The 24,369-nt window shown below is 38.9% G+C and overlaps 2 protein-coding genes across 3 annotated transcripts; both read left to right on the top strand.

Annotated features, from left to right (window-relative positions):
- Positions 1-2,837: 2,837 nt before the first annotated feature.
- LOC103478638 (DENN domain-containing protein 3-like) lies at positions 2,838-17,521 on the top strand. The gene is made up of 28 exons (XM_008432609.3): positions 2,838-3,083; positions 4,658-4,743; positions 5,119-5,284; positions 5,467-5,559; positions 6,496-6,611; positions 6,912-7,036; positions 7,227-7,338; positions 7,646-7,765; positions 7,849-7,947; positions 8,390-8,509; positions 8,676-8,791; positions 8,887-9,042; positions 9,136-9,232; positions 9,342-9,445; positions 9,953-10,137; positions 10,675-10,834; positions 10,912-11,107; positions 11,204-11,372; positions 12,595-12,854; positions 12,937-13,107; positions 13,207-13,336; positions 13,537-13,644; positions 14,390-14,529; positions 15,406-15,566; positions 15,688-15,824; positions 16,300-16,418; positions 16,605-16,742; positions 17,022-17,521. The coding sequence occupies exons 2-28, from the start codon at positions 4,660-4,662 to the stop codon at positions 17,238-17,240; spliced, it is 3,801 nt and encodes a 1,266-aa protein (XP_008430831.2). The 5' UTR covers positions 2,838-3,083; positions 4,658-4,659; the 3' UTR covers positions 17,241-17,521.
- Positions 17,522-17,608: 87 nt separating this feature from the next.
- Positions 17,609-23,981, top strand: tbrg4 (transforming growth factor beta regulator 4). 2 transcript variants are annotated; one of them, XM_008432606.2, is made up of 11 exons: positions 17,609-17,728; positions 18,481-18,971; positions 19,060-19,380; positions 19,826-20,000; positions 20,136-20,293; positions 20,409-20,519; positions 20,602-20,746; positions 21,555-21,797; positions 21,907-22,018; positions 22,105-22,219; positions 23,487-23,981. In XM_008432606.2, exons 2-11 carry the CDS (start codon positions 18,549-18,551, stop codon positions 23,586-23,588), a joined length of 1,905 nt encoding a protein of 634 aa, XP_008430828.2. In that variant the 5' UTR covers positions 17,609-17,728; positions 18,481-18,548; the 3' UTR covers positions 23,589-23,981. The 2 variants fall into 2 exon arrangements, with proteins under 2 accessions (XP_008430828.2, XP_081472959.1); XM_081616833.1 differs by lacking the exon at positions 17,609-17,728 and adding an exon at positions 17,821-18,004.
- The last annotated feature ends 388 nt before the right edge of the window (positions 23,982-24,369 follow it).

The raw sequence follows: 24,369 nt of genomic DNA on the forward strand, positions 1-24,369 counted from the left end.
TGTGCTGCTCTGTTTGTGGAGTTGCTACCTCAACACTAAGAAAAATAATGTTTAGCCGGTAAGTCACAACAACAAAGACCAAGCTCGAGCTGCTGGTCCAACTGTTGAAATTTATTTAGTTCAGACTACTGGAAGCACAAAGCACTTTTGATTTTTTTCTTTTTTAACAGTGCTGCCACGCGAATGGTGCCAACTATCACCAATATGTCATATTTTACTCTGCTGCTGCTTCTAAACTGCCAAATGGACAATCATAATGCTGTAGAAGGGATGCTTGGTGCAACCCTGCATATTTTCAGATTAAATACAGATGTATATTTGTTCCACTTTTTGGTGGACTTCATGGACATTTCACTGCCATTTTACAAAAGCCAAAAAATGTCAAAAGGTACAAACCTCTTGAGTTTGTTCTAGTTGCATAAGTGTTATACAATCAAACATAGGATTTTTCTTTAATTACACTACAGTTAATGTGTTCATAATGGTTCATTTTAGCAATATATTTGAGCCTCCAGAGAGTTATTTTCATTTTTTTAAAATTTCTGATGATTAAAAGTTTATCTCTCAGGGTGTTGTTTAAAAAAATAATTGTGACTGCTGGGCTATTTTGAACAGTTTTGGATAGAGAAGCAAATTTTTAATGTTGATTTCAAATCTGTAAACCATATTCTTGAAGATGAGCAGGAAGGAAGTGGAGAATTGGAGACGAGTAGGATTTATTGTAGTTGTATCTTTGTGCATTTTCTTGAAAGCAAACTGACCTTTACCCTGTTGTGCATGCTTATGAGATCAGCTGGTCACTGTAAATCTGTCCTCTGTTGGAGAGCTACACCGGGGAAAACATTGCTCCAGAATAATGAGAGAGAAAGTTAAAAAAAGAAATGCACAATAATATAGAAAGCATGTTTGGTATTTGGGGCAGACTAAGCTCCCAAAGTGCATTTAATAGTTGTGAAGCTACAGCAGAACATTATTTGATGTGGCGTGAATTCAGAAAGCAGAATTTTAAAGCCTGACGTAGTGTTTGTGTCATTTATACTGTAACATCACGTGGTGCATTATTCCCAATCATCCGTGTTGAATGAAAGTGAGGATCACTTTGCATAACTCATCTGCAAAATGTAAAGTATTTTGATTGCTCAGCTCAGGAGAAAACATCAGACCTGATTTCCTATCTTATGGGTTTTCTGTTATCTTCTGTTGAAGGAATTTACTTTGCTCCCCAACCGCATCACCTTTGTCTTGTTTTCAGGCAGTGTTAACATTTTAAAGGAAATATCAGAAATGCAACGATAAAACTTTGAGGACATTTTTTGTAATTTCAAACAAGTGGCAATGTATGTTTTCAAAAGGTTTTTTCCCCCGCAACAGGCTTAAAACTAATAGTAATGAACAATTCAAAAACACTTTTTTTCTACCTGAGTTATATCAAACCTTTGTCAAAAATAAAAAAATGAGTACCTTACCGATAACGTATAGAAACTTGGACTTAAATTTTCTTTAGTCTGAGAAAACGAAACAATGTTTTTGATGCTTTTAGTTTAGTTCAATTATCGATTTTTCCAAAGATTGTTTTGATATTATCTTAGAACTCCCATATTAGTGCGAAACTACTTGCATTGTATATTGCAATTATTTTTGAGAGGGTTTGTATTTTTATTTTTTTAAATTTAACAAATGAACACATTGCGTGTTCTCCTAGACTGATTTTTGGTTCTGTGTGCTGATGTACAGAATTTTTGTAAATTGTCCTGTTAATTGGAGATAAATGGGCAACATCTGTCATCACAAATGAATCCAACAGTGGTCCAGTTCATTCTTCAGTTTCTGTTATTACACAAGAATCTGAGATGGGGGAAAATATGGGACAAAATAAATATTTTGCAATTTCCAAGAAATGTCTCTTATGGCATAGTCAACATTTCTGACTCCATAAGTTAAAACTGTACCAATTTTTTTTTTTTCCATTTACGATTGGCAAAATACATTAGCTACATGGTGGCGTGTGGTTAAAGGTTTTCAGACTTATGTTCTGTGCATGAATGTCATACATTTTTATTTTGGTTTTTTTTCAAATATAGTGCAAATGATTGAACTTAGTTTTAAATTTAAGAATTGGAAGCAAAACCTTTGATGTGTAGTGGATTTTCTTTCATCTTGTCAGGTCAAAATTATGCATGCAAACTCAAGCAGGGCTAAGGATCCCTTAGTCAGTCGCAGATAAACTTAGTAATTTTTTGTAGCTATAAATGAGGAACTAGTCTAATTCTGACCAAACTTTTCACGACCTTCCTGGTTTTTACCTGCATATTTTGATAATGTGTTGTTTAGAGAACATCTATAACATCAATATTTTGAAACGGAATCTTGACAAATGCATCGGTTATTATAGTCCAAAATGTTGTCCATGAAAGTTCCTAACTTCATGGACTAATCTTTTAGACCAAAAACTGGTTTAACATCAAGAAAATGCATAAAATGAATTCCTTCATGGCTTGTTTGTATGTCAGAAAGATATGTAGTGTATATGCTGAAAATGAAATGCTTTATGTTTGCTTTGCAGTGTGTTCACATTTTATTCATTTAACAGAAATTGACCAATTCAAATGTAATTGATAAACTGTCGCCATCTACAGGCCCCATTCAGTCAGTACAGTCAGCTTTTTTTTGTTAAATATTCATCAACACGGGGTTCTTGTGTGAGAGTGTAATGATTTATAACGTGAAACGTCGCATAAATACTATATTTTGCAGCACGTAGTATGTATTATTATTTTTCATGTCTTAAGTGTTGCTTTTGTGCTAAATTACAGACTATAGGACTTTCTGTTGCTTCAGTGTGGCGAAAAGCGCTTTTGGCTATAAATCTGCGCCTTAAAGCGTCACTCGCCTCACTTGACTGATTACCACGCATGTTTGAGCTTTCTCGGGGGAGCAGGAAGCGGGTTGTAAGGAACTGAGCTTCTCATGCTGGAGTTCACCGCGGCTCGGAGTTGTTCTGGAGGTGCCGTGAAGAATATGAGGAGGAAGAATTAAGCAAGAAAAAAGCGTGGAAAACGTAACACTGAAACGACATTAGCGAGGTAAGGTTCATGAGGAAACGCATTTAGAAATAGCCTTGCAGGTAAGCAGGCACTTTATCACCTGTGCAGCGTGACTGAGTCATGTGCAGCGACATCATTTCAACTAACAAACCAAGTTAAAAAAAAAAACTCGAGACTTATCAATGCTTACCTTTGTACACTGATTTTTCTCTTTTTATTGACGGTCTCCTATAGGACAAGTGTTTCTCTACTATGGATTTCACTGGCCATTCTATTATTTAATAGTATTTTTAAAGGCACCTGTTACAGACGAATTTAAAGTCTGATTCACTGCTACCATGAACAGTGGATCAGATTGTTCAGACTGATTAAACACTGCATTATTCTTGGAAAACAGAAAAACGCAGTGCTTCCCAACCCTGGTCTTCAATTCATACCACCCTGCATGTTTTTGATGTTTTTCTTCATGAACACACCTGATTCAGTTATTTGCAATTCAACAAAAGCTTGTAAATAAGCCAACAACTGAAATCAGGTTTGCTGAAGCAGTGAAACATCAAAAACAAGCAGTGTGGCGTGTTTTAATGAACAAAATACTGAATAAACATTACCACAGCATGATGCTGTCACCACCATGCTTCACTGTACATATGGTATGGATATGCGACACCTGATATCCACACTAGAGAGTTTCTTCATCTTTGTCTCATCAGACCGGATAATTGTGTTTCTCGTGATGTGAAAGTCATTCAAACTCCACATGGGCTGATTTGTGACTTTTATTAAGGAGTGGCTTTCGTCAGGTCACTCTGCCAGGCAGGTCTCGCAGGTGGATCACTGCAGAGATGCTTGTCCTTCTGGAAGGTACTCCTCTCTCCAAATTGAAATGTTGGAGAGGAGTACTTTGTCATTAGTCTCATCATGCATTATTATACATCAGCATAGTATGTTTTTCGAGCCCTTGGTTTCACATGATCTAGCCATCAGATTGAAATGATTGAAATTGAACCAGGAGTGATGTTTCAGAATAATTTTAGAGGATGAAAAAGTTGCCGTTTCTTGAAGGATAATTTATTAAACCTTTTGTAGCTCTATATATTGTGCCTACTAATGATGTCCAGCTTTATATTTTTGGGTTACTATGAATAGGTTTCAGTCACAGTTACTGAAAACAATCAAGCATTCAGTAGACTACAGAAACAAGGACACTGCAGTTACAATTTTTAATAAGTTGTATATTTTGCAGCAGTTGCATGTAGAACGAATACAATTTTCACACCATTTACTCTGTTGCTGTAAAATGAATTGGAGGTCCTATTCTGGTTCTGGAAAGTTCTAAATATAATGAGGTCCAAGAGGTCAATTCTACTCTGCGTTCTGGATTAATTAACTGATGGGGATGTAAAATCACGTGACCTGAGGGTTTTTACCACAGCATGATGTGTGACGAGTAATGATAAAATATTTTGTCACGCTCTGTTTTTTTTTTTATAGCAACCAGTAGAAAATTATATTTTTACGCTCTTTGTTTATATGACTTAATTTTCTTTTAATATCACCCGTTTCACATTTGATCCATTTGTCTCCTGCATTATAATCTTTTGTTTCCACAGTGATGACTGACTGTTTGCCGCCTACTTTGCTGGAGGCCTGTGTGGTGGTCGGCGCGTCCAGTGAAAAACTTCAGGAAATCTACCAGGTTTCTGCGTCTAAATTGAGTTTGTTCAGCTGCATTTTGCAGTGTCGCTAGCAAACTTGGGGTGACATCTTTCTTATTTTGTTGAAATAGAGGTTGGCTGTTGTTGCATGTTTGTAACATTGACACAATTGGAAAAATACTTGAGTATGTTAATGACCAGTAACCAATTTTTACTGAATAAAGCAAAAAATTGGATGGCTGAAACAGCATAATGGATACAGGAAGACTTTCTAAACAACTACCATAGAATAAATCAGCTTAACATACAATTATGGAATCAATGGTCTAATAATTGGTGGATAGATTATGTAAAAAGTATATTTTCTCAAGGAATGCATAAAAGTTCCTGCAGTATGTTTTTCCTCTCTTATTCAGGCTGGTGGCAGCAGCATAAGCTCAGAGTCTCTCCTGTTGGAGCCGGAGATTCTTCATGTTCTGGCTCCTCCCTTCCACAGCAGGTCAGCTGAGAATGAGACATCAAAGTTGCATGGAAAACGACACCACTCGTTCCACAGAAAGAAGAAGGAGCATCCTTCCTCAGGTAAAAAAAATAAAAACAACAACCAGTCAAGATTTGATGCATACGATCTAACACTGATCATTTCTAAAGATTCATGCCTGCTACAGTCTTCAGGTTCCTGATATTAGTACTTTATTTTAGTGGTATTGCTATCCTGTGGATTATTTCAAGTTTTAGTATTTTACAAATTTACATCTTTCCAGATCAAAGTGCATCAGAGAGAAAAGAAGGAAGCGAAGATGTTGGTGTACCAAAAAATATCGACCTCATGGCGGTACCTCAGCTCTGTTTTCCTGGTGAAACATTTTTATTTTCTTTCTCTACTCGTACACAAACACAGAAACAACAAACCTGATTCTGAGGCAATCCTTTATCATGAAAAGTACTAACTATTGTAATGTGAATAAAGCACTTAGACTAGCAACATTAGAGTACATACTTGCATGTATTTTTTTTTTTAAATGCAATGTGTGCTAATGACCTGACCTATGTTTAAGTATGGTACAAGTTAAAGTTGCTTAATTTAGCTCTGTTTGAATGTACTTCTAACATAGAACTATATTTCTTATAAAGGAAAAAAAAGGAATTGTATTATAATAGCTAACTGTTACAAAACCACTTTTAAATCAATAAAACAGATTAATGGTAATGCATTGTCATATCTGCATTTAGACAATTTCTGACATGTACTTGTAAATGCAAAAATATATTAAGCATAAGCATATTTACTTAATCCATTCCTTTTTTATTCGAACGGCCTGCCATAAAATACTGGATCTGAACTTTTAAATGTCTTCATAGTTTCTAATGTAGAAGACGACCTTTGCTTTTCATAGTTCTACTGGAGGAACTGGTGATTGTAATGTCTGACCCACAGAGGAACTGAAATTGATTGTAGTTCTCTCTCAAAGTGGTTTTTTACGAGAGTGTTTTTTGTTTTAGTTTGTATTTTAAAGGAGACTAAACAAAGCTAATCCGTTCATGTGATGTATGACTAGAACACCAGCAATTACGCCCAAGAACCTCAAAAGTTTCTTGGAAGTGTATGAAAGGACAAAAAGCAACTCCTGGAGTCACAGGGGAAGAGTTTCGAATCCCAAATTCAGTTTTTTTTTAATCTTATATAATGTTTTGTAGAAGTCTTCATCAATTAAAATCAGTGCTTTGAGTGAGGGGATTGTATATGCAGACTGTAACATTAAGATGCGGTATGTTTTTGTTTTTATCGCCAGGTGGTCTTCTGGTCACTTGGGAGAAGAAAAAAGAGCAGTTCCACTTCCTGGTTTTTACCGACATCTTCGGCAACAAGACTCATGGAGTAGTGATGCAGTATTATCGATCAATTCTGGTACGCTGAGCAGCATGCAATGTTTCATAAATAATACAGCAACGCAATTTCTGCAAACTCTAAACAGGAAGCGAGAAATGTTGTCATGCTATCATGTTATAAATATCTGTAACTAATCAACATCCTCAAACAATGGGAATGTCTTAAGACCGTCTGCCTAGTTGTTGTTTTTTTACTATTAATAAGAAACGTTTTCTTTGAAACCATCAACATAATTTAAAATAATAATAATATAGAATTAAATTTGGGATCTGAAATGAAAACTAATAAATGCTTAATTTCTTCTATTACCCATCAAAGGAAGGGACGACCGGTTACCAGCGTGGAGCCGGATCTTTAAAGCTCTCTAAATGTTTCTCTGCTGTCGGTGTTTGTGTCATATCCAAGTATCCTTATTTTACTGCCCTCAAAGACTGCCTGTCATGGTGAGAAACCGGAGAAACCTGAAGCGTAAGACATTGCTGAAATGATTTTGCGTCTGTGTGGGTATAACATATTTACCGTATTTATGGCTCGCAAATCAGTCTTAACCATTGTTTTATGGCAAAACCGATACAATCCTATTGTTTTGCCTGTGTCTGTCATTGCCTCATATTTCTTTTCATTATTTGCCAGTCTTCTGTTCCAGCTGAGTTCATGTCGGTTGTCAGAGATGGAGGAGAAACTGAATGAATTTGCAATCAAGCTGAGTCTTGTGCCAATTCCACCTCCCGGGCAGCTTCATTTGGTATGTGGACCAGCTCTAACTGCACTACGTCGTCGTAATGATAATGTTGCTAAACACGTTTTACCACGTTCATTACTCTTGAGTATTCCCAATACAAATGTTGGTTTAACATGCCTTCATTTGAACGCTGAGTGTTGCATTTCCCGGCTTCAAGTCAGAAAAATCTAATAGATCCTCACCTAGAGAATTGAGTTTTCCTTAGAAATTTGTGAGTCTCATACTAACATACTATCTGACTCTGTGTAGAGGATACTTTTCTTTTAGCTGAAGCAGTAAAACTGCAGGGTTTGTGCTCCATTTTTCCCAGATGTTTACATTACGTCCTTTGACTATTGTGTTACCGTCCAGAGAGGACAAAAGCCTTCCAGCTATCGACTTGGACCTCCACCTGCCCTTCCTTTGCTTTCGACCGCAGCAACTACTGCTGGTATTTCACACTGATTTAGCATTTAAACGCAACAAGAGGAGGTTCAGATTAATGGTAACATCTCTGTATTTCTCTATCTGTAGGTGCTTTCTTGTCTTCTGCAGGAGCAACGGGTGGTATTGTTTTCTGCTGACTTGGCAAGACTGACTCTAGTAGCAGAAAGCCTGTTAATTTTTTTGCAGGTCCGTTAACAAATGCATCTGTTGGTCTGTCGACTGCAAAAATAATGTTTGTTTTTTTTTATTCTGGTTTGTGTTGGACTGCCTCATCTAATTCAAAATCCATGTTGATGGTTATTATAGTAAACGATAATTGATGAGATGGACAGAAAGCAGTTGGAATCCTTATGACTAAAACATTCACGTAAAATTTAATCAAATAAAACATGTTCTATTGAACAGTCTCTGGTGCTGAGTGAATTCAGATTAAGACTTTCAAAGAAGAATAAAGTAAAGCAATGTCAAACTAACAATCCAGTGAACTGATATGTTGTATTTTGCTGGTGAATTTTGAAAATATTTAAAAATGTTGGTTATAAAACATAAAACTCACAGGGAAAACGAATTCTGTATTGCACCTTGTTAGACGTGTGCTTTAATATATCGTTGCTTTCATTTTCCCCAGCCTCTGACATGGCAGCATCCTTATGTTCCTGTGCTGGCCAGAGGAATGCTGGACTTCCTGATGGCTCCCACTGCCTTTCTTATGGGATGCCATCTGAGCCATTACGCTGAAGTTGCTGCTGTAAGTTCATTACCTGCCAAAATAACATTTCTACATATAAAAGTAACGCCAAAGTCTCAAACTCTATGCAAGGCATTAAGAACAAAATAAAAGTTCAAATATTGCTCTCTTTAAACATGTTTTATTTACTCTCTTTTCAATACGATTTTCTTTTTTTTTTTGTTAGGAAACTGATGATTTGATCTTGGTGAATATTGACGATGGGACCGTTTCCACTTCTTTGTCTGACGCTATCGACATCCCTGAAATTCCTCTAGCTGCTGCAAACTGCTTCATACAGAGGTGCAAAGTGTGCTTTAGGATCAGTAATCAAAGCTGAGCTACACCAAAACACCACCTCACACATACTGAGTGGAGAGATGTTTTGCCTTTTACAGGAGTCGCTCATTGCGGATACATTTCGACTTGGACCAGTACCACAGTGCAAGCTGCATGGACGTCAACGAGCAGCGTGCACAAAGAAGAGCCTGGCAACACAAACTCAATCACGAGATCCAGAAGATTTCTCTGGAACTCCTGGTCAACATATTCAGGTGTTATGAACACCTTACCTAGCTGCAGGTTGATTGTTTTCTTAAACATATTCTGTTTCACGATGCTAGAATACTCTTGTGTGTTTTAATCAGGGATGTTTGCAGTCATCTGAACCATGAACATCGAGTGTTTCACAGCGAAGAGTTCCTGAAAACGAGAGAGCCAGACGAGCTGCTTTTTTACAAAGTGGTATTGCCTCAATTTTCTGGTTTTTGTTCATTTCTAGTTGCGAAGGTTTGGTAATAGGTTAGCTAATATTATTTAAAACATCTAAAATATTGATACACCTGTGTTGCAGGTATTGGACACACACATCTTCCACTCCTTCTTGAGGGATCGACTCAACAAAAAAATGGATTACTTTGCGCGAATGGAGCTCAGCACTCGGGCTGAGATGCAGAAGTACGTCATTGTATCAACTGAGCAGGCCTTAAAAATCCTTGTGAAATTTCCACACTTTTGCAAAACAATTGATCCTTCTGAAACTTCTTCACATGTTGTAGCAATACAACCTCAAAAATCTGTATTTTTTTTTTAGGGAATTGTGGAATATAAATTGCATACTTACGAGTTTTATTTATTAAAATGTAACAGTGATTCCACTTCACAATTATGCACTGTCTTGTGTTGGTCTACCAAAAAATAAAAATCTCAAAATAATGTGACATTTTGAAGGAAATTAAAACTTTTTCATGACACTGTATTGTACAGTGCCGTAAACAACTATAGAAGTAGAAGCAAAAAATACAAACTCATACGTTTGATCCGTCTGTGTAGCTGATCTGAATCAATTCAGAACCTGAAAATATGAAGATTTAACAAGGAAGTTGCTTAGCATGTCAGGGTATTGCCTTGTAAAACCACGGTCAAGTCTACTGACCTTGTTTTCTTTTCCTGTGTGCGCTGCAGAATGTCTGTCGTTGAGGTGCCGCGCAGACCGACCATGCAAGAAATCCTGACCCGGAGAAAGAGCTCTGGTGTCGGGAGCAAGCTGAGTAAAAGACTGGGGATGAGTCTCCCTAACTTAGGGGGGTACCAGGTTATCAGTATTGAGAAAAACCCACTGCTCACCAGGGCCGTCATGTCTGATTCAGGTGAGAGAAATAAAACTAATCAGCTGTAAGGTGGGACAAAGCATTATTTTTTTTTCATTCGGTGGCACATTACAGTATACGAGCATTTAATTTGACTTTCTGATGTAACATTTATGTGTTAAAATTGCAACTTTGATTTAAAGTATCTGTTAATCAGTCCCATAAATAAGCTTTTAACTTGTGGCTCTGTTTTAGTTTCCTTAAATCATTGATTTTAGTCTTGTGCAGGACGTCTTCAATCATAAAACTGCAGATATTTCATAGTTAAAGATAACATTCAGGCCAAAATATTTGAGTGTTTTGTATTGGTTTTAAAAAAAAATAATCACTGCATAGGCCTACATAGTTAAGACGTATACTAAGTACATTATTTGCCCAGGTTCCTCTTGAAAATGAGATCTGGATCTCAATGGGGTTTACCTGGTTAAATAAAGGAAATAATTATGAAACTGATGCTGACTCAGTGTTTTCTTTCTTTTTTTGCTATTAAATTTATTTTCTCGTCTCTTTCCACATTCTCTGCCGTTCTTCCTCCAGCGCTGAAAACACCACCCGACCCTGTAAAAGTTTTTAAACTCCCAGAGTTCCCAGTGTTTCTGTCTTCCCACACTGTCCAAGCTTATTATAGTGAGCTCATCCAACTGCTGGGAAACGCTATTTTCTCTGTCCAAACCGAGAGCTCTTCTCTGCTGGCCAGGTATTATCTCTTGATCTTAGATTAAAACGTAAAACTTTAACCCACCAACACGACTCCTACTATCTTCGTCTCTCCAGATTTTACTACTTGCGAGGTTTCATCAACACGCTGTGTTCAAGGCGACTGGATGCCTTGAGTGACTTCCAGAGTCTCAACAAGACCGACACGGCAATCTTTCCCACGCATTTGGTCGCGTGGCTCGTGGACTCGCTGCATCAAGAGGAGCTGCTGCAAGCCCAAAAGAGACCTGAGCTTAAGAGTCTTCTTTTCAAGGTCTGTCAGCAAACTCACACACTCGGTTTTTTGGTCGCAGTTGCAGCTCGTTGTCAGCGGGTGAATGAACCAGGTCATTCTGTTTGTCTTTGTTAGATGAAAACGGATAACGAGAAGCCGGCTGTTCGGACAGATAATCACATCAAGAAGTTTAAACTTCCTCAGAATCCCTTGGGTCAGGACGAGTTTGTACGCTGCATTCAGGAATGTGGAATCGTAAAGGACGTGGCAACAATAAGTCGCTTATTTGATGCACTCACTGACGGTAAGGGATAAAATACCAAGTATAAAAAGCCTACGATGCATAAATCATAATAACCAATAGTCAAATAAATTTGACATTCCTAGCTAGAAAAGTTCTTCAAATAAATATTCATAAGAAGCATATAAACGGCTAGTTTATTTTGTGCAAATCAGGCTGTTTGTCAGACAGCTTAAGTCCCAAGAGGAGTCCTCCAGACCCAAGTAGCTTTCTTTTCTATGGTTGATCATTTAACTGGATGACTCGATTAATTAGGATATTGATAGTTACTGTAAACCTGCATATCACCATCTGTTGCCAAAATTAAATCTACAGTGTCCTCAAAGACAAGTTGCAAAATCAAAGGACAGTTCTGATCCTAGGTGCTTTACGTCAACATGTTTGCTAAATTGAACCAAAGCCTTTTTCTGACCCTTTTTCAAGCATATTAAGCAATGTTACAATAATATTTATTTTAAGAAATTCACAATTTTGTATTCTGAGCCACAAACTAAGATGTGTTCAGGAGTATTAAGAGCTGTTTAAATCTTTAATAAAAGTAAATGCATTTACTAAGCACTTTGATTCTTAACTGATTGAACAATCTGACCGGAGTTGTTTCAGCTGTCAGGAAGACGGAGATCAAACTTAACGGTTTCAGTGTCGCTAACTTTGTCGGCCGAGTGTGACGGTGCATTGCTGTTGATGTCATGTTTATTTTGAGGCCACAAAAACTGCAGAATAAGTTATTTGTGGCTTGTAAATCAGTCTGCTCTGCTACTAAATGAAAGATGAGGCACAGCACACATCTTCCAAGAAAAATGAGGATAATTGGCATGTCAGATAACACTGAGAGTGAGAGAGGATCAAGTGCATTTATTATTGGAGGTCATCAGTGCATAACATTACATTCCCACCCATGACCCAGTTCTTAAAGAGTCTTTGTATGTGGGACAGAGATTTATTTTCCTCTTTCAGTTCTGATGTAAAAGATAATCATGCACAGCTAGACGGAAGAAAATGCACCAAAACTCTGAAGTCCATGTTTTGTTGCAAGAATGTGTCGTAAGAGCAAACGTAGAACAAGCTTTTGTGATATTAAAAGTGGAACGAGTTCAAATCTTCAAAATATTAATACAGGTTGTTTTTATTATTATTATTATTATTATTATTATTATTATTATTATTATTATTATTGTTGCTTTGTTAAATTCTACCCTGACAACAAACCTCGTCTTTGTTGCAGAACAACATACGACGGTGGACCCAAAAGTCTTTCGAATGTTTTACACCTTCTGGAAGGAGACGGAGGCCGAAGCACAAGATGTCAACCTCCTCTCTGAGGTCGTCAGCCGCCTCGACGACGGAGAATGTGTTTCCAAGTTGTCCTCACGTGTCAAGACCTCGTACGGCGTCGGAAAAATTGCCATGACGCAGAAGCGCTTGTTTCTGCTCACGGAGGGACAGCCGGGCTTCCTGGAAATTGCAAAGTTCAGAGACATACAGGTTAAACATATCTTATTCAGATATCTCATTCTGAAAGTTTCTACTTTGCTGCTGTTATAAATCCTATCGTCCCTTTTTTTAGGAGGTAAAGATGGCCTCCGCCCCCTTTCTCCTTGTCCGTATCCTCAGTCTTCGGATCAAGACCTTTAGCAGGCCTGAGCTATTTGAAGCAAACCTAAAGACAGAGACCGAACTCTGGAACCTCATCATCAAAGAGATGTGGGCTGGGCGCAAGATGAGCGACCAAGATAAGGTACAACACAACCAACGATAAAACTCCTGTTTTCAGAATATGTTCGGAAATTATGTGTCTACCTTCTATTTTATTTACGTCTTTATCGTCTTTTCTCAGGACCCGCAGTGCATGACTCAAGCTCTGACTAATGTCTTGTTGATGGATGCTGTCGTTGGCTGCCTGAACCCTCACAGATCCATCTCTGCAGCTTTGAAGCTGGTTTACTTTGATAAAGTCTTACATGAAGGTGAGGTTCTCTTACCTTCTGCTTTCGGAAGGTAAGAGACTTTGTTTAAAGACTTTTTTTACAACTGTCACATGGTAGAAGTTTGCTCGAAACAATTGGATTGCCGTTTTGATAAGTTTTTGTCAGTTGTGTATTACTGTTTTATGTTATTGTACGTTTATTGTAAATTAATGTATGCATTTTTCTTTGTCTTTGACCAGTTGATATGATAGTTCCTAATACTACCTCAGAGACTCTGAAGCATAAAATCAACCCATCTCTGGACTTGGCAGAACCTCAGACTGTATGTGTGCTGCTGTACACGCCAGGTATCTGATTGTTTGGCTTTAAGAAATGTGCAACTTTCTTAAGTTGCACATAAGTTGCACATAAAGCAGAAAACACTGCTTTAAGTGTTTCTGAAATTTGCAATTTTATTTCCTAATGTGTTTGGGCAATGCATGTGCCTTTTCCTCTACACATGTTTTTGACATGTTGACACAGAGTTCTTTGAGTGAAATAAGCTGGTCTGTATTGGAACATTATATGTCAGATGTCATGCGAGAGAAAAATTGAAATTCCCTTAAGTCACTTTTCCCCAACCCTGATCCTCAAGTAAGAGGTTTTTTAAGGTCAGTCCACAAGGGCCAGGATGCTGCATGTTTTATTTTCCTCCCTGGTTCAACGCACCTAAATGAAATAATGGCTCGTCAGCCGGCCTCTGCAGAGCTTTGACATGCCGAGGAGGTAGAGACTACCAGGGTGTTGAACCAGGGAGAAAACTAAAACATGCAGAATACCAGCCCTCGAGGACTGGCTTTCAACAACTGTACGTGTTTTAGGTACACATCAACTGTTTAGCTATTTTGATAAACAGAAATCTTTTAAATGTAGATTATTTTTTCAGTTTCTAGATTCTTTCGCAGTCACTTAAAAAACTAATATAATGCGAGATGACATAAAAAGGCGCATGATTAAAATGTATTTTTCTTGAACTGATGTTCTGTTCTATTTTAGAATCACAAACTGCTTTTCACTTACAATTTAAATGTTTTTTTTTTTGTTCAATTTCAGGTCAACTACGGGACAAAAAATCCCCAATAGTGATGAACCCCAAGCTGTGGGTGGCACTGAGTGGCGGCAGAGTGGTCGTATTTGATGCAGCTAGCTGGTCGATGCTGCAGGATTGCATTCAGACGGGGGAGTTACAAGTGGTGAGAGCAGACTGATGTCATACAGACACATGTGACTAAAGGTCTTAAAAATAATTTAAAGTAATGCAGAAGCTTATTAAGAATATAATCCTGCGGGTGGGAATTTTAGTATTACTTGAAACACAGCTTGTGTAAAAGAAAAGAAAACTGTTATCACCTTTGTTGCTTTGTTAATGTACTAAGAACAACAGGTTTTAAGTTTATTTGCTAAGTTACTTTTTCTGAGGAAAAATTAATAAACTTAGAAGCTGAGTATGGAAATTAGAGTTAAGTCAACGTTTGATTAGTTAGTTGTTTTTTTTTTATTGTAACAACCCACAACTACCTGGCCTCTCCTTTTAATGACATCCTACAAGACGAACACTTCATGACCAAGTGTTTGTTAGCGGGGTTGTCTGTACCATCACACAACCATCACCAAAGGCTGCGTGGTATTTACTGGAATCTATGTATTCAGCTTTGCCACTCTATACTCACAAATGCCCTTTTTTTTGCAAATGTGACACCTTTTTAGAGAAATAAACCACATTTCTAATATATTGGCTATATGTGTTATTGCCAAGCGTTGTTTCAGAGAAAGCCTGTCTTTCACACACATTTCCATTGTTTTTTGAAAATGTGCTGAAGTTATTTCCAGTTTTTGCACTTTGAATTTAGCTCTTAGTTTTTAAATTCTTTTTTATTTTGTATGTTTAGCTGTCCTAAGCATTCATCGGCTTATGCCTCACATTAATAGTATAATAGTAATTAATAAATAAATAGTAACATCGTACGCAAAGATATTAAAGGCATTTCTTGTGGGTTTTTTTTAACTCTGCTAATATTTTTCTGAGGATGGTGAAACTAAATTTTCATATACTTTTATTCTCTGTGCAGACATGCATGATGGGGCTGGTCCATGATCAGGTCTGGATGGGTTCTCAGGACTCTGTTATTTACATCATCGACACCCACAGCATGTCCTGCAACAAACAGCTGACCGAACACCGACATGAAGTGACTGGCCTCTCTGTTGACACCACAGATCATAGCAATGGGTGAAGATGTTATTATTCTCAGCGAATTAATTTTTCCTCAAATAGCCTCTTCAAGTTGAATGTGGGTTTGTAACTAGTCACTTGGAGCACTTTTTCATTTTTCTATTTTTCAATTTTCTAGGCAACTTGCTTACTCCTGCAGCTGCGACGGGACAATCCTGCAATGGGACTCAGCCACCCTGAAGGTGAAGCGCCAGTTCCACCTCAGCTGTGACTGCCTCTGCTCCATACGATCCTACGACGGCATCCTTTGGTGCTGTGAGTACACACTGTTGGTTCAGTCGGACATTTCAATCTGATTTGGTGCGTGTTTGTCATTGTACCTTCTCTCAGTTGAACCCAGAGTTCAGCTGATGTTGACCTATTTTTCAAAGAAATAGGCTCACATTTCAACAAAATGTGCAAAGCTGGTATATCCTACAGACTTCCAGCTGCAAGTGCAAAGAAAGTCGTTCTACAGACTATTAACTCAGAGAGCGAATTTCAATTCGTCTCACACTAAACATATTCAACTGCAAGGATCATTGAGATCTACGTGTCACTTTTATTTTTTCTGTGCACTTAAGTGCTATTCTGTGTTGCTCTGTTGCATAAAATTCTAATAAACTCAAATCAGATGGCGATAACTCTTCATCCATCTTTACAGTTTTCATCTTCCCTGCTCATTATGACTCATCAACAAGCAGACACTTTAAGTATTTTCTTTTTAACTTGAGTGTTTTTGCCTGTGCAGGTTGTGGTGACAGCATTGTGGAACTAAAAAGGTGTGGCGCTCCACAGAGGAGGATAGTGCTTCCTGATGACTTACGGAGCATGCCCAGTTGCTTCAGCTGCTTTATTGTTGTTCCAGAGGTGACATGAAAACTTTAACACAGCAGCCTCTTTCACAAGTTTATATTGCATATTATCAGGTGGCATTGAGTAACGCTGGACCTTCAAGATAATTAGCTGCTCAAACTTCTAAAACAGAAATTTTAAAATGTTTTCCAAATCGTAATAAAAACCAGCAAATCTAACTCAAAGGTCGGTGTGTTGCAGCGCGGACAAGTTTGGACAGGCTGCTCTGACTCGGTGGAATTGTGTCTCTGGCAGACTGACAACCTCAAACAATCACCCAAAAGAATTTCTCTTCCAGGCACGTCAGGAGTCACGTGTATGATTCGAGTTAAAAACCAGGTGAGCTCTGAATACATGTCTGTTTACATAGCTTATTGACTTATCTTATTAATATTTATTCGCCAAATTCTAACTCCTTTAACATTAATATAATCAGAAAATCTATGTTATTTTTGATTTGTTTAGTCAAACTAAATGGGAAAACTAATCTGCCATGTAATCATGACTTAAATTGACCCAGAGCCTGAAATTGTTCCAGAGTGGCTCTGGCTGGGTATTGCTTTGTGACACTTATTGGTGTGGACTTATTTAATGCTCTGCTTCATTTCATCTTCCCAGATCTGGGTTGGCTGCAGAGGATGGAGCAGAATCGGAGGTCTTTGTGACGGTCAGCTGAAAAGCCTGGTGTTGGTGTTAGACTTAGACAGTCTGACGGTGACAAAAGAGCTTCTGGCCCATTCGGACAGTGTCCAAACTCTCTGTTCTGCTGAGGACCGTTATGTCCTGAGCGGCTCTGCACGTCGGGATGGCAAGATTGCCATCTGGCAGGTTGCATAAAAAACATTTCAAGATAACGAGACAAATTTCAATATGCAGAAATGTATTTAGGTGCAAAGATATGTTTTTATATTTTATTTCTTGGATTCTACTAGTTTATAACAGTAACTTCATTTTTTTTAAAAGGACAAATGTTTTGATTTCATCTTAATGAAATAATTTTAATTTTCTGATGACGCACAACATTTAAGTAAGATGATAATATCTGTACCTCCTGTTTTATGATGTTTGTTTCTATGTAAAAATTTCTAATAAATGTTCTTTATTTTACTGTGATGTTTGTATAGGAATATCAATTACATATTGTTTGTTTCCTTGCAATACAGCATTTTATAGTTTTTCAATATATAAAAAAGATTAGCCAATCGTAGCCTCATCCGCTGGTCACGTGACAGCGTCTCTTTGACGTCAATTCCCTGCGACGCCTATTGCTTGCCAGACATTTCCTCATGCGGGTGGTTTTATTCCAAAAATATCGATTACTTTAGGTAAGTCATCAGTGGGTATGTAATTACAACATTCTTTAGATGCGGTCTGTGTTCAGGTTTTACCATTTTAATCTGCTGGATGAGAAAAAAGGACTGGCGTTGTTTCAGTATGCCTCATTTCCACACAAGGTCAGGTTCTGATGTTACATGATAGGAACATGCTCAGTGTTGGCTTTGTTGGAAAAAAAAAATTAATTTGAAGAAACATTTTCGGATACAGTCACAGTAACATTGATACAAGATTTGATCTAGTTTTTCCCACTGTGCGAGTCTCCGGTAAGTAAATGCAGGTCATACAAACCCCATTTCCTCCTTAGCAAGATCTTCATGTTTCCGAAACTGCAGTCGAGCTGGTGGGGATGTGTGACAGAGGTTTTTGTGTTTGACAGATTTGTATTTATTGTCAGAATTGCAAACTCATAACCGCAAAAATTTCTGTAGTTGATCAGTGGCACACTTATGAATTTGAAGGGCTGTTTCTGTATTTGTTCTCTATGTGTTTAGAGGAAAGACAACTTTAGAAAGTTTAATTTTATTACCCGTTCAGAAAGCTCTGCAATTGCTACAATAATTACATACTGTCACCTACACTGAGTTTCATACATTTTTCTAAAAAATGTTTTTTGATAGTTATAGGGTAACCTGCCTCAACAGAACACCACTATCCAGATTTAAGCACTTTGAATTGCCTTGTTGCTGAAAATGTGCTATATAAATAAAATTACCTTACCTTACTGCTCTGCTTCTCACAGATCAACAGTGGGATGTGTGTTTTTGGATTGTGAGGAGATTTCCTTTCCAGTCTCACCGCTCTGAAAGAATGGCCAACCGCCTGCTGGGCAGATGTGCCCACTTAATCTGCAAGTCTTCCTCTCAGGCTGCAGCGACTGCAACTGCTGTCCGCTTTCAGCCACCCTCAGGTGGACCTGTAGAGGTACCGAGGGTTAGAAACTGGTTATGGGTCACTGAGAGATTGTTCTGCGAGTGGACAGCGACCAAAGATGAGCCACACCACAATGTTCTGGTGCGAACTCGTCTGGATGAGATGATGGAGAAGGTGTCGGCCCCAGAGGAGGTTTTGTCTGCTTGGGAACAGTACGGAGTGAGTGGTAATCAGGCGGCTGCCTCTCTGGTGAAGTGGACTCAGATGATGCTAAAGACAAAGGAGAAGTTTACAGGATACCAAAATGAAGTGCTGACAGATTCAAGGCTGGTTGATATGATGAGTACTCTATCAAAAGATGTAAGGGTTCCTCTATTACTTACTTCTCATTCAATTAGGTATTTGTGCCTGTTTTATGGCGATATTTTCTGTTTTCCCCCCCCCTCAGGTGTCATCGGTGTGGAATGGCAATCTGGTGAGTGTTTTGCGGACCCTCTGGATCATGAAGATTCCTCCTTCCCATCCAGTGCTGGGTTCTGTCCAAACCGAGGTCCGGTGGAGAGTCCGAAGGCTCTCCTACAAGCAGCTGGGCTTCCTGATAGATTGGGGAGTGGCGAGGAAAGCCTCACAGGATGTAGCGATCGTGAACGCTGCCTTGAAACAGCTGGAGCTGCGCTGGACGGAAATCGCCGATGCTAAAACCGCCAGCACTTTGATCTCCAAAGGAGAGCACATGGCCCCTGCTTTGGTGGACAGACTTGAAGATAAGGTAGCAGCTATTTTAATTCCGTGTAGAAATATTTTATAAGTCCATGCCGGTTAATTAGAACATAACTGAAAAGTGCATTCTGGTAATTCAATTAAAGAAGTAAAACTGATAATTTTTTCTCAGTGAATTGGAACATTAAAAAAAATGTAATATGGTATTTGCATGAGGAAAACTGCACACTTGACATTAGTCCAGCATGCTCTTGTTTAAACCCCCCCGCCCCCCATTCAGAACTCAAATATGTTAATAGAAAGTTAAGTGGAAGGAAAAGCAGCTGATAAAGGTTCAGTGGCAATTGATAAATATAATGTTTATTATTCTAATTTATTAAAATGCTGCTGTTCTTGAGAACCACTGGTACCACTGAATGTTGTTGCTAAAGATTCCCCACTTATAAATTATTATAAGGAGCTCTTTTAAAAAAAAAATACAAAATCTTTTGCAGGCATTGGAGCTCTCGGAGGGCTTTTCAGCTGAAGATATCAGGAAAGTCTGTGTAGCATTGGCAGCTCAGAACCGCAGAAGCATCCCATTACTCAGGGCCGTGTCCTACCACCTCCTCCAGAAACCCTCATCTGACTTCACCACTCCATTAATAATGGATCTGGCCTTTGCATACGGTAACATCCCTGAAAATAAAATGATCTGAAGCTGCTTCTATTGGTTATGAAAAGACTAAGTTGTAAAGTTCATTGTCGATTTAAATTTGGAGGAGAATAAATATGGCAATAACTCATATTTTTCATTCTTTCTAGGAAAGCTGAATTTCAATCAATCTCAGGTTTTTCAACGAATGGCCAGCGAGTTGTTACCCAGAGTTCCTGAGCTCAGCTCCACTGACGTCACACGCTGTGCCAAGTCTCTGGGCTTCCTCAAATGGCTCCACATTCCTCTCTTTGAAGCTTTTGCTGAGGTCAGTTGTCTGTTATGCAGGGCTTCATCAATAACCTCAGATTAAATGTTTTGTTTTTGGGGGGGTTTTTCTCCTCACTGACTGTCTTGTTTTTGTTTTGTTTTGTTCCCCCCAGCACTACACAGCGAAGAGTGAAAAGTATAGCACTTTCCAGCTCTGCAATCTGCTCATGACTTTTGCCAGGCTTGGCTTCCAGCCCAGCAGAGGAGAGGAGTTTTACAGAAAGGTATTAACGAGTTGAAGTTGCTGCAGATCAGCTGTCTGTGCCCAGTCGGTTCTACTTCTATGTGTTTTCTGCTTCTCGAAAGGTTCACGTTGTGTTGAAGGAGTCTCTTTCGAGTCTGGAGCCTTTCCTGCAGACAGACGTGGTGTGGTCCCTGTGTGTCTTACAGCAGGCCAAGCCCGACTATCTCATCCCTGTGACTCAGACAAGTCATGTTGCCAACCTGCAAGGTAAACTGCTTACCTGGGTGGTGGATTATCAACACCTTTAAGGGGATTGGAAATGCCACAGCAGTGGAGTTAAAAGTCAGCATCCAATTTTCCTACATGCACTTTCAGTCGTCCTGCAGGATGTTAATTGAAGGTTTGAAAATAAATTTCAGTACATTAATTCTCAAAAGAACTTGCATCACCTTTCTATTCTATTCCATTTGTTCTCTCTGGGTAAATGCACAGTTCCATTCTTGTGCATTTGCATTTATTGATAATAATAATAACCTCCTACATATGTGAAGGGTTATTTAGCTTGCTGTAAAGTAAGTTTTTTTTTTCAAAACAAAACGTGTATAGAAATACGCTTTTATCCATTTGTTTAATTCAAACACCTTGCGTATTGTGCAATTAGTTTCAAAATATAAAAACATCTGTCTGCTTTGTGCTGTTGTTAAACGATATGGAAATACTGACCTTTTGCTCCAGAATGTCACATGTTGCAAAAATTGATAACTTTTACAACATTTGCATTCCTAAAGCTTTTATTTCCACCCAGAAGTCTCTCACTGACACAAACTGTGCGTGTTAGTAAATCAGCTTGTTAAATCACACCCAGAGAGGTTTGGTCTGTCAGATCTGATCTAAGTAGTTGTGAAGTCTCTCGGTTTTTGGGGACCGAACGGCAAATTCCTCCTCTGCCTCACAAGATGGCAGCATAGCACTGTAACATTTCTGCTCTTGTACGTTTTTTTTGTTAAAGCCTTCGGAAGTTTTTTTTTTTGAAGTCATTTATCAACCTTTGTCTTTATGTTTATCTTTTTCGTAGAGGGCAGCCCAGCTCGAATGGAGAGCTACAGACTGAAGCTGCTGCACGTTGCTGCCACTCTCGCCTTGGAGCATCCCGGTTCCTCGGACGCTGTCCCCTCTCTTAGTGTCCTGTCTGTCTCGACTACTAACTCGTCCGTATCCAAACTGCAGAGCAGTCTGAGAGAGGCGTTGCAGAGTTTGTTTGGTGGGACTACGGGGGCCCTTCGCACCGGTGTTGACACCTTGTATGGATGGACAATTGGTGAGGGGGTGGAGGGTAATAAACATGTCCAATTGTAGAGATTATTTCCCATATAAACTGTCCTTTTTTATTATTATTATTATTATTTGAAACCACTTTTTTTAATCAGATGGAGAGATTGTTGTGGATTGTGACAATAAACCCGTCGACATGACGAATCTGAAATCCCCTCATCTACCAAGTGGTGGAGGAACCCAGGATTTACCTGCAGAGGCACGGCGGTGAGTCCTGGAGGAGAATCACTGAAACATGTCACTTTCCTTTTCTTTATATGCCCGAAGTTATTGTTTATTGTTTTTTTTTTCAGATTAGCTTTTTTGAGTTGGGAATTTCCCAACTTTGGCTCCAAGAGCAGAGACCTTCTGGGGCGCTTCGTCATGATGAAGAGGCATCTCCAGTTGGCTGGCTTCATCCTAGTGGAGGTACGGCGAGGCTGTGGCAGTTTGTCTACCCTGAAGCTGCTCGCGACAAGGATCGGTTGTGTTTGCCGTGTGAAAGCGGCATTTCATCATGAAGCGGCAATACAAACAGTTTTGCTGCATCTGCGCCTGACAGGTTGAGAAAATGCTCACAGTGGAGCTAAAGCTTTTCTAGAACTGTGTATCAGGTGGGCCCTTCTGCAGTCTGTGGTATAAATAGAGCTCTAGCCACAGATTTGCCTCATCTAGGCCAATCCAAGCTCTGTCTCTGTCACATCTAGGACAATCTCCTTACCTCCCCGGTTTGCCTTTGCTGTTCTGCAAAATGTTTTAACTTGCATGTACGAGAAATCGGGGTTTTGCTATAGATCAGTTCAATTGGGTGCAAATATGAGACTTGAGTCTGGGGGAAGTATTTCCAACATGTTGCTTATTGTCAGATGTATTGTAGATTACTAAAAAGATAATTAGTTACGGTGGCTTGATTTTGATAGGCTCTAGAATGAAAAATTTTTATTTCCATAACTCCTTGTCTAGATATAAATACCACAGCTGAAGTATAAATGTCAGATCTCCTTTAATTTCCACACCATAACAGTCTGCGCTTTTTGTGCTTCCTTGCTGTCTCTTGTTTCAAGGAAATGGGGTGGTAGCCTTTTAGCTGACAGAAAACTGCAATAAATGAGGAACAGCTGAAGACCAGTCCAGAAACTTTTTATGTCAACTTTTCCCTTAACAGCAAGTTAACAGAAGTTTTAGAACATAATTTGATTAAAACGTTGGTCGGCATGGCTTGATACAAGGGTTGCACAATATCAGGAAAACGTATCCAAGCAGCACTTTGTTACAGCAATATTGCATATTGTGATTATGAGTTTGTATATTGTGGTGCTCTACTTCATACTGGCTATCAAATCTTCTGATTAAAGAGTTGTCAACAATAGTTATACATTTGTGTAAGGAAAGCTCCGGCTGACTCAGGAAGTTCAGTTAAAGGTTGTAACTTGAGTAATAGTTGTGAAAGTTGACACATTTCTGAAAAAGATTTGGCTGTTGGGTAAAACGTCCTGGGTATGACTGGAACGCTTACATAAGACTTTCTGATAAGCAGATATCAAATAATAAGTGTCGAAAAGCTGAGATAAAAATCTACATTTGTTTAATCCCCGTTTCTTTGTCTTGGTCTAAGAACTGCATCCTTTTACTTGCCACCATGTGCCTAAAACAAGACCATATCGCATTTAAAACGTTCCTTTATCCTCCTTTTAAGGTGCCATTCTATGAGTGGTTGGAGCTGAAGACCGAGTGGCAGAAACTGGCGTACCTGAAGGATAAAATGGGGAAGGCCGTGGCCGAGGACATGGCCAAGTGATGGGAACGACTCTCCCAGAGCTCGGCTCCATCAGAGCTTTCCCAGTCCAGAGGGACCCAAAGGGAATGCACACATCCACCCACGTTCACGCTGGGGTCGGAGCAGCGTCACATATCTTTTTTTGCTCTCGTTCCCCTGGCAACATGTGGGGCATTCCCTGTTTCCATGGTGACGACGAGTAAAGAGTTTAGGACGAGGACAGAGATGTAAATAAACACAACAGAGATATAATCTACTCTAGAACTTTTGTCTTTACATCTGCAAGGAGATTGTTGCAACCGAAGCTCCGGAGTGAGGGGAAATATTTGCTTCTCATTTGGATGTAACTATCAGAATAACTTATATCTGTCAATGTGTGTCATCATATGATGGAATAAATAGTTTATTACAATTCTTCCTGCTGTTTTTAATACCTGAAGGATTACGGATTAAATGAAACTGGGAGGTACGCAGACAAATGGAGCTGAATCAGTCGCAATCACATCCTTTTGCCATTTCAGTATCATTTTTTTAAATAAATTGGAATCTGAATATTTATTTTAGGGCAATAATTATTTATTTGAAAAATATATCTTTACGGGCAGCTTGATATTTCAAACAAGTGAAAACTTCCTTTACTGGCAAATGCTTAGTTATGTTTCTGCAAACGTGTCGGTAGATGTGCACGTCTGTGAGAGAGCACTGCATTGGAGAGAGCCGGCAAGGGCAAGAGGATTCGGAGAGGAACAGTGCTGCCCTGAAACTGCTTACACAACCTCACGGACAGCAGCAGCTCACACAT

The sequence above is a fragment of the Poecilia reticulata genome, chromosome 16 (genome assembly GCF_904066995.2).
Source record: "Poecilia reticulata chromosome 16, P_reticulata-male-v2, whole genome shotgun sequence".
Classification (NCBI taxonomy): domain Eukaryota; kingdom Metazoa; phylum Chordata; class Actinopteri; order Cyprinodontiformes; family Poeciliidae; genus Poecilia; species Poecilia reticulata.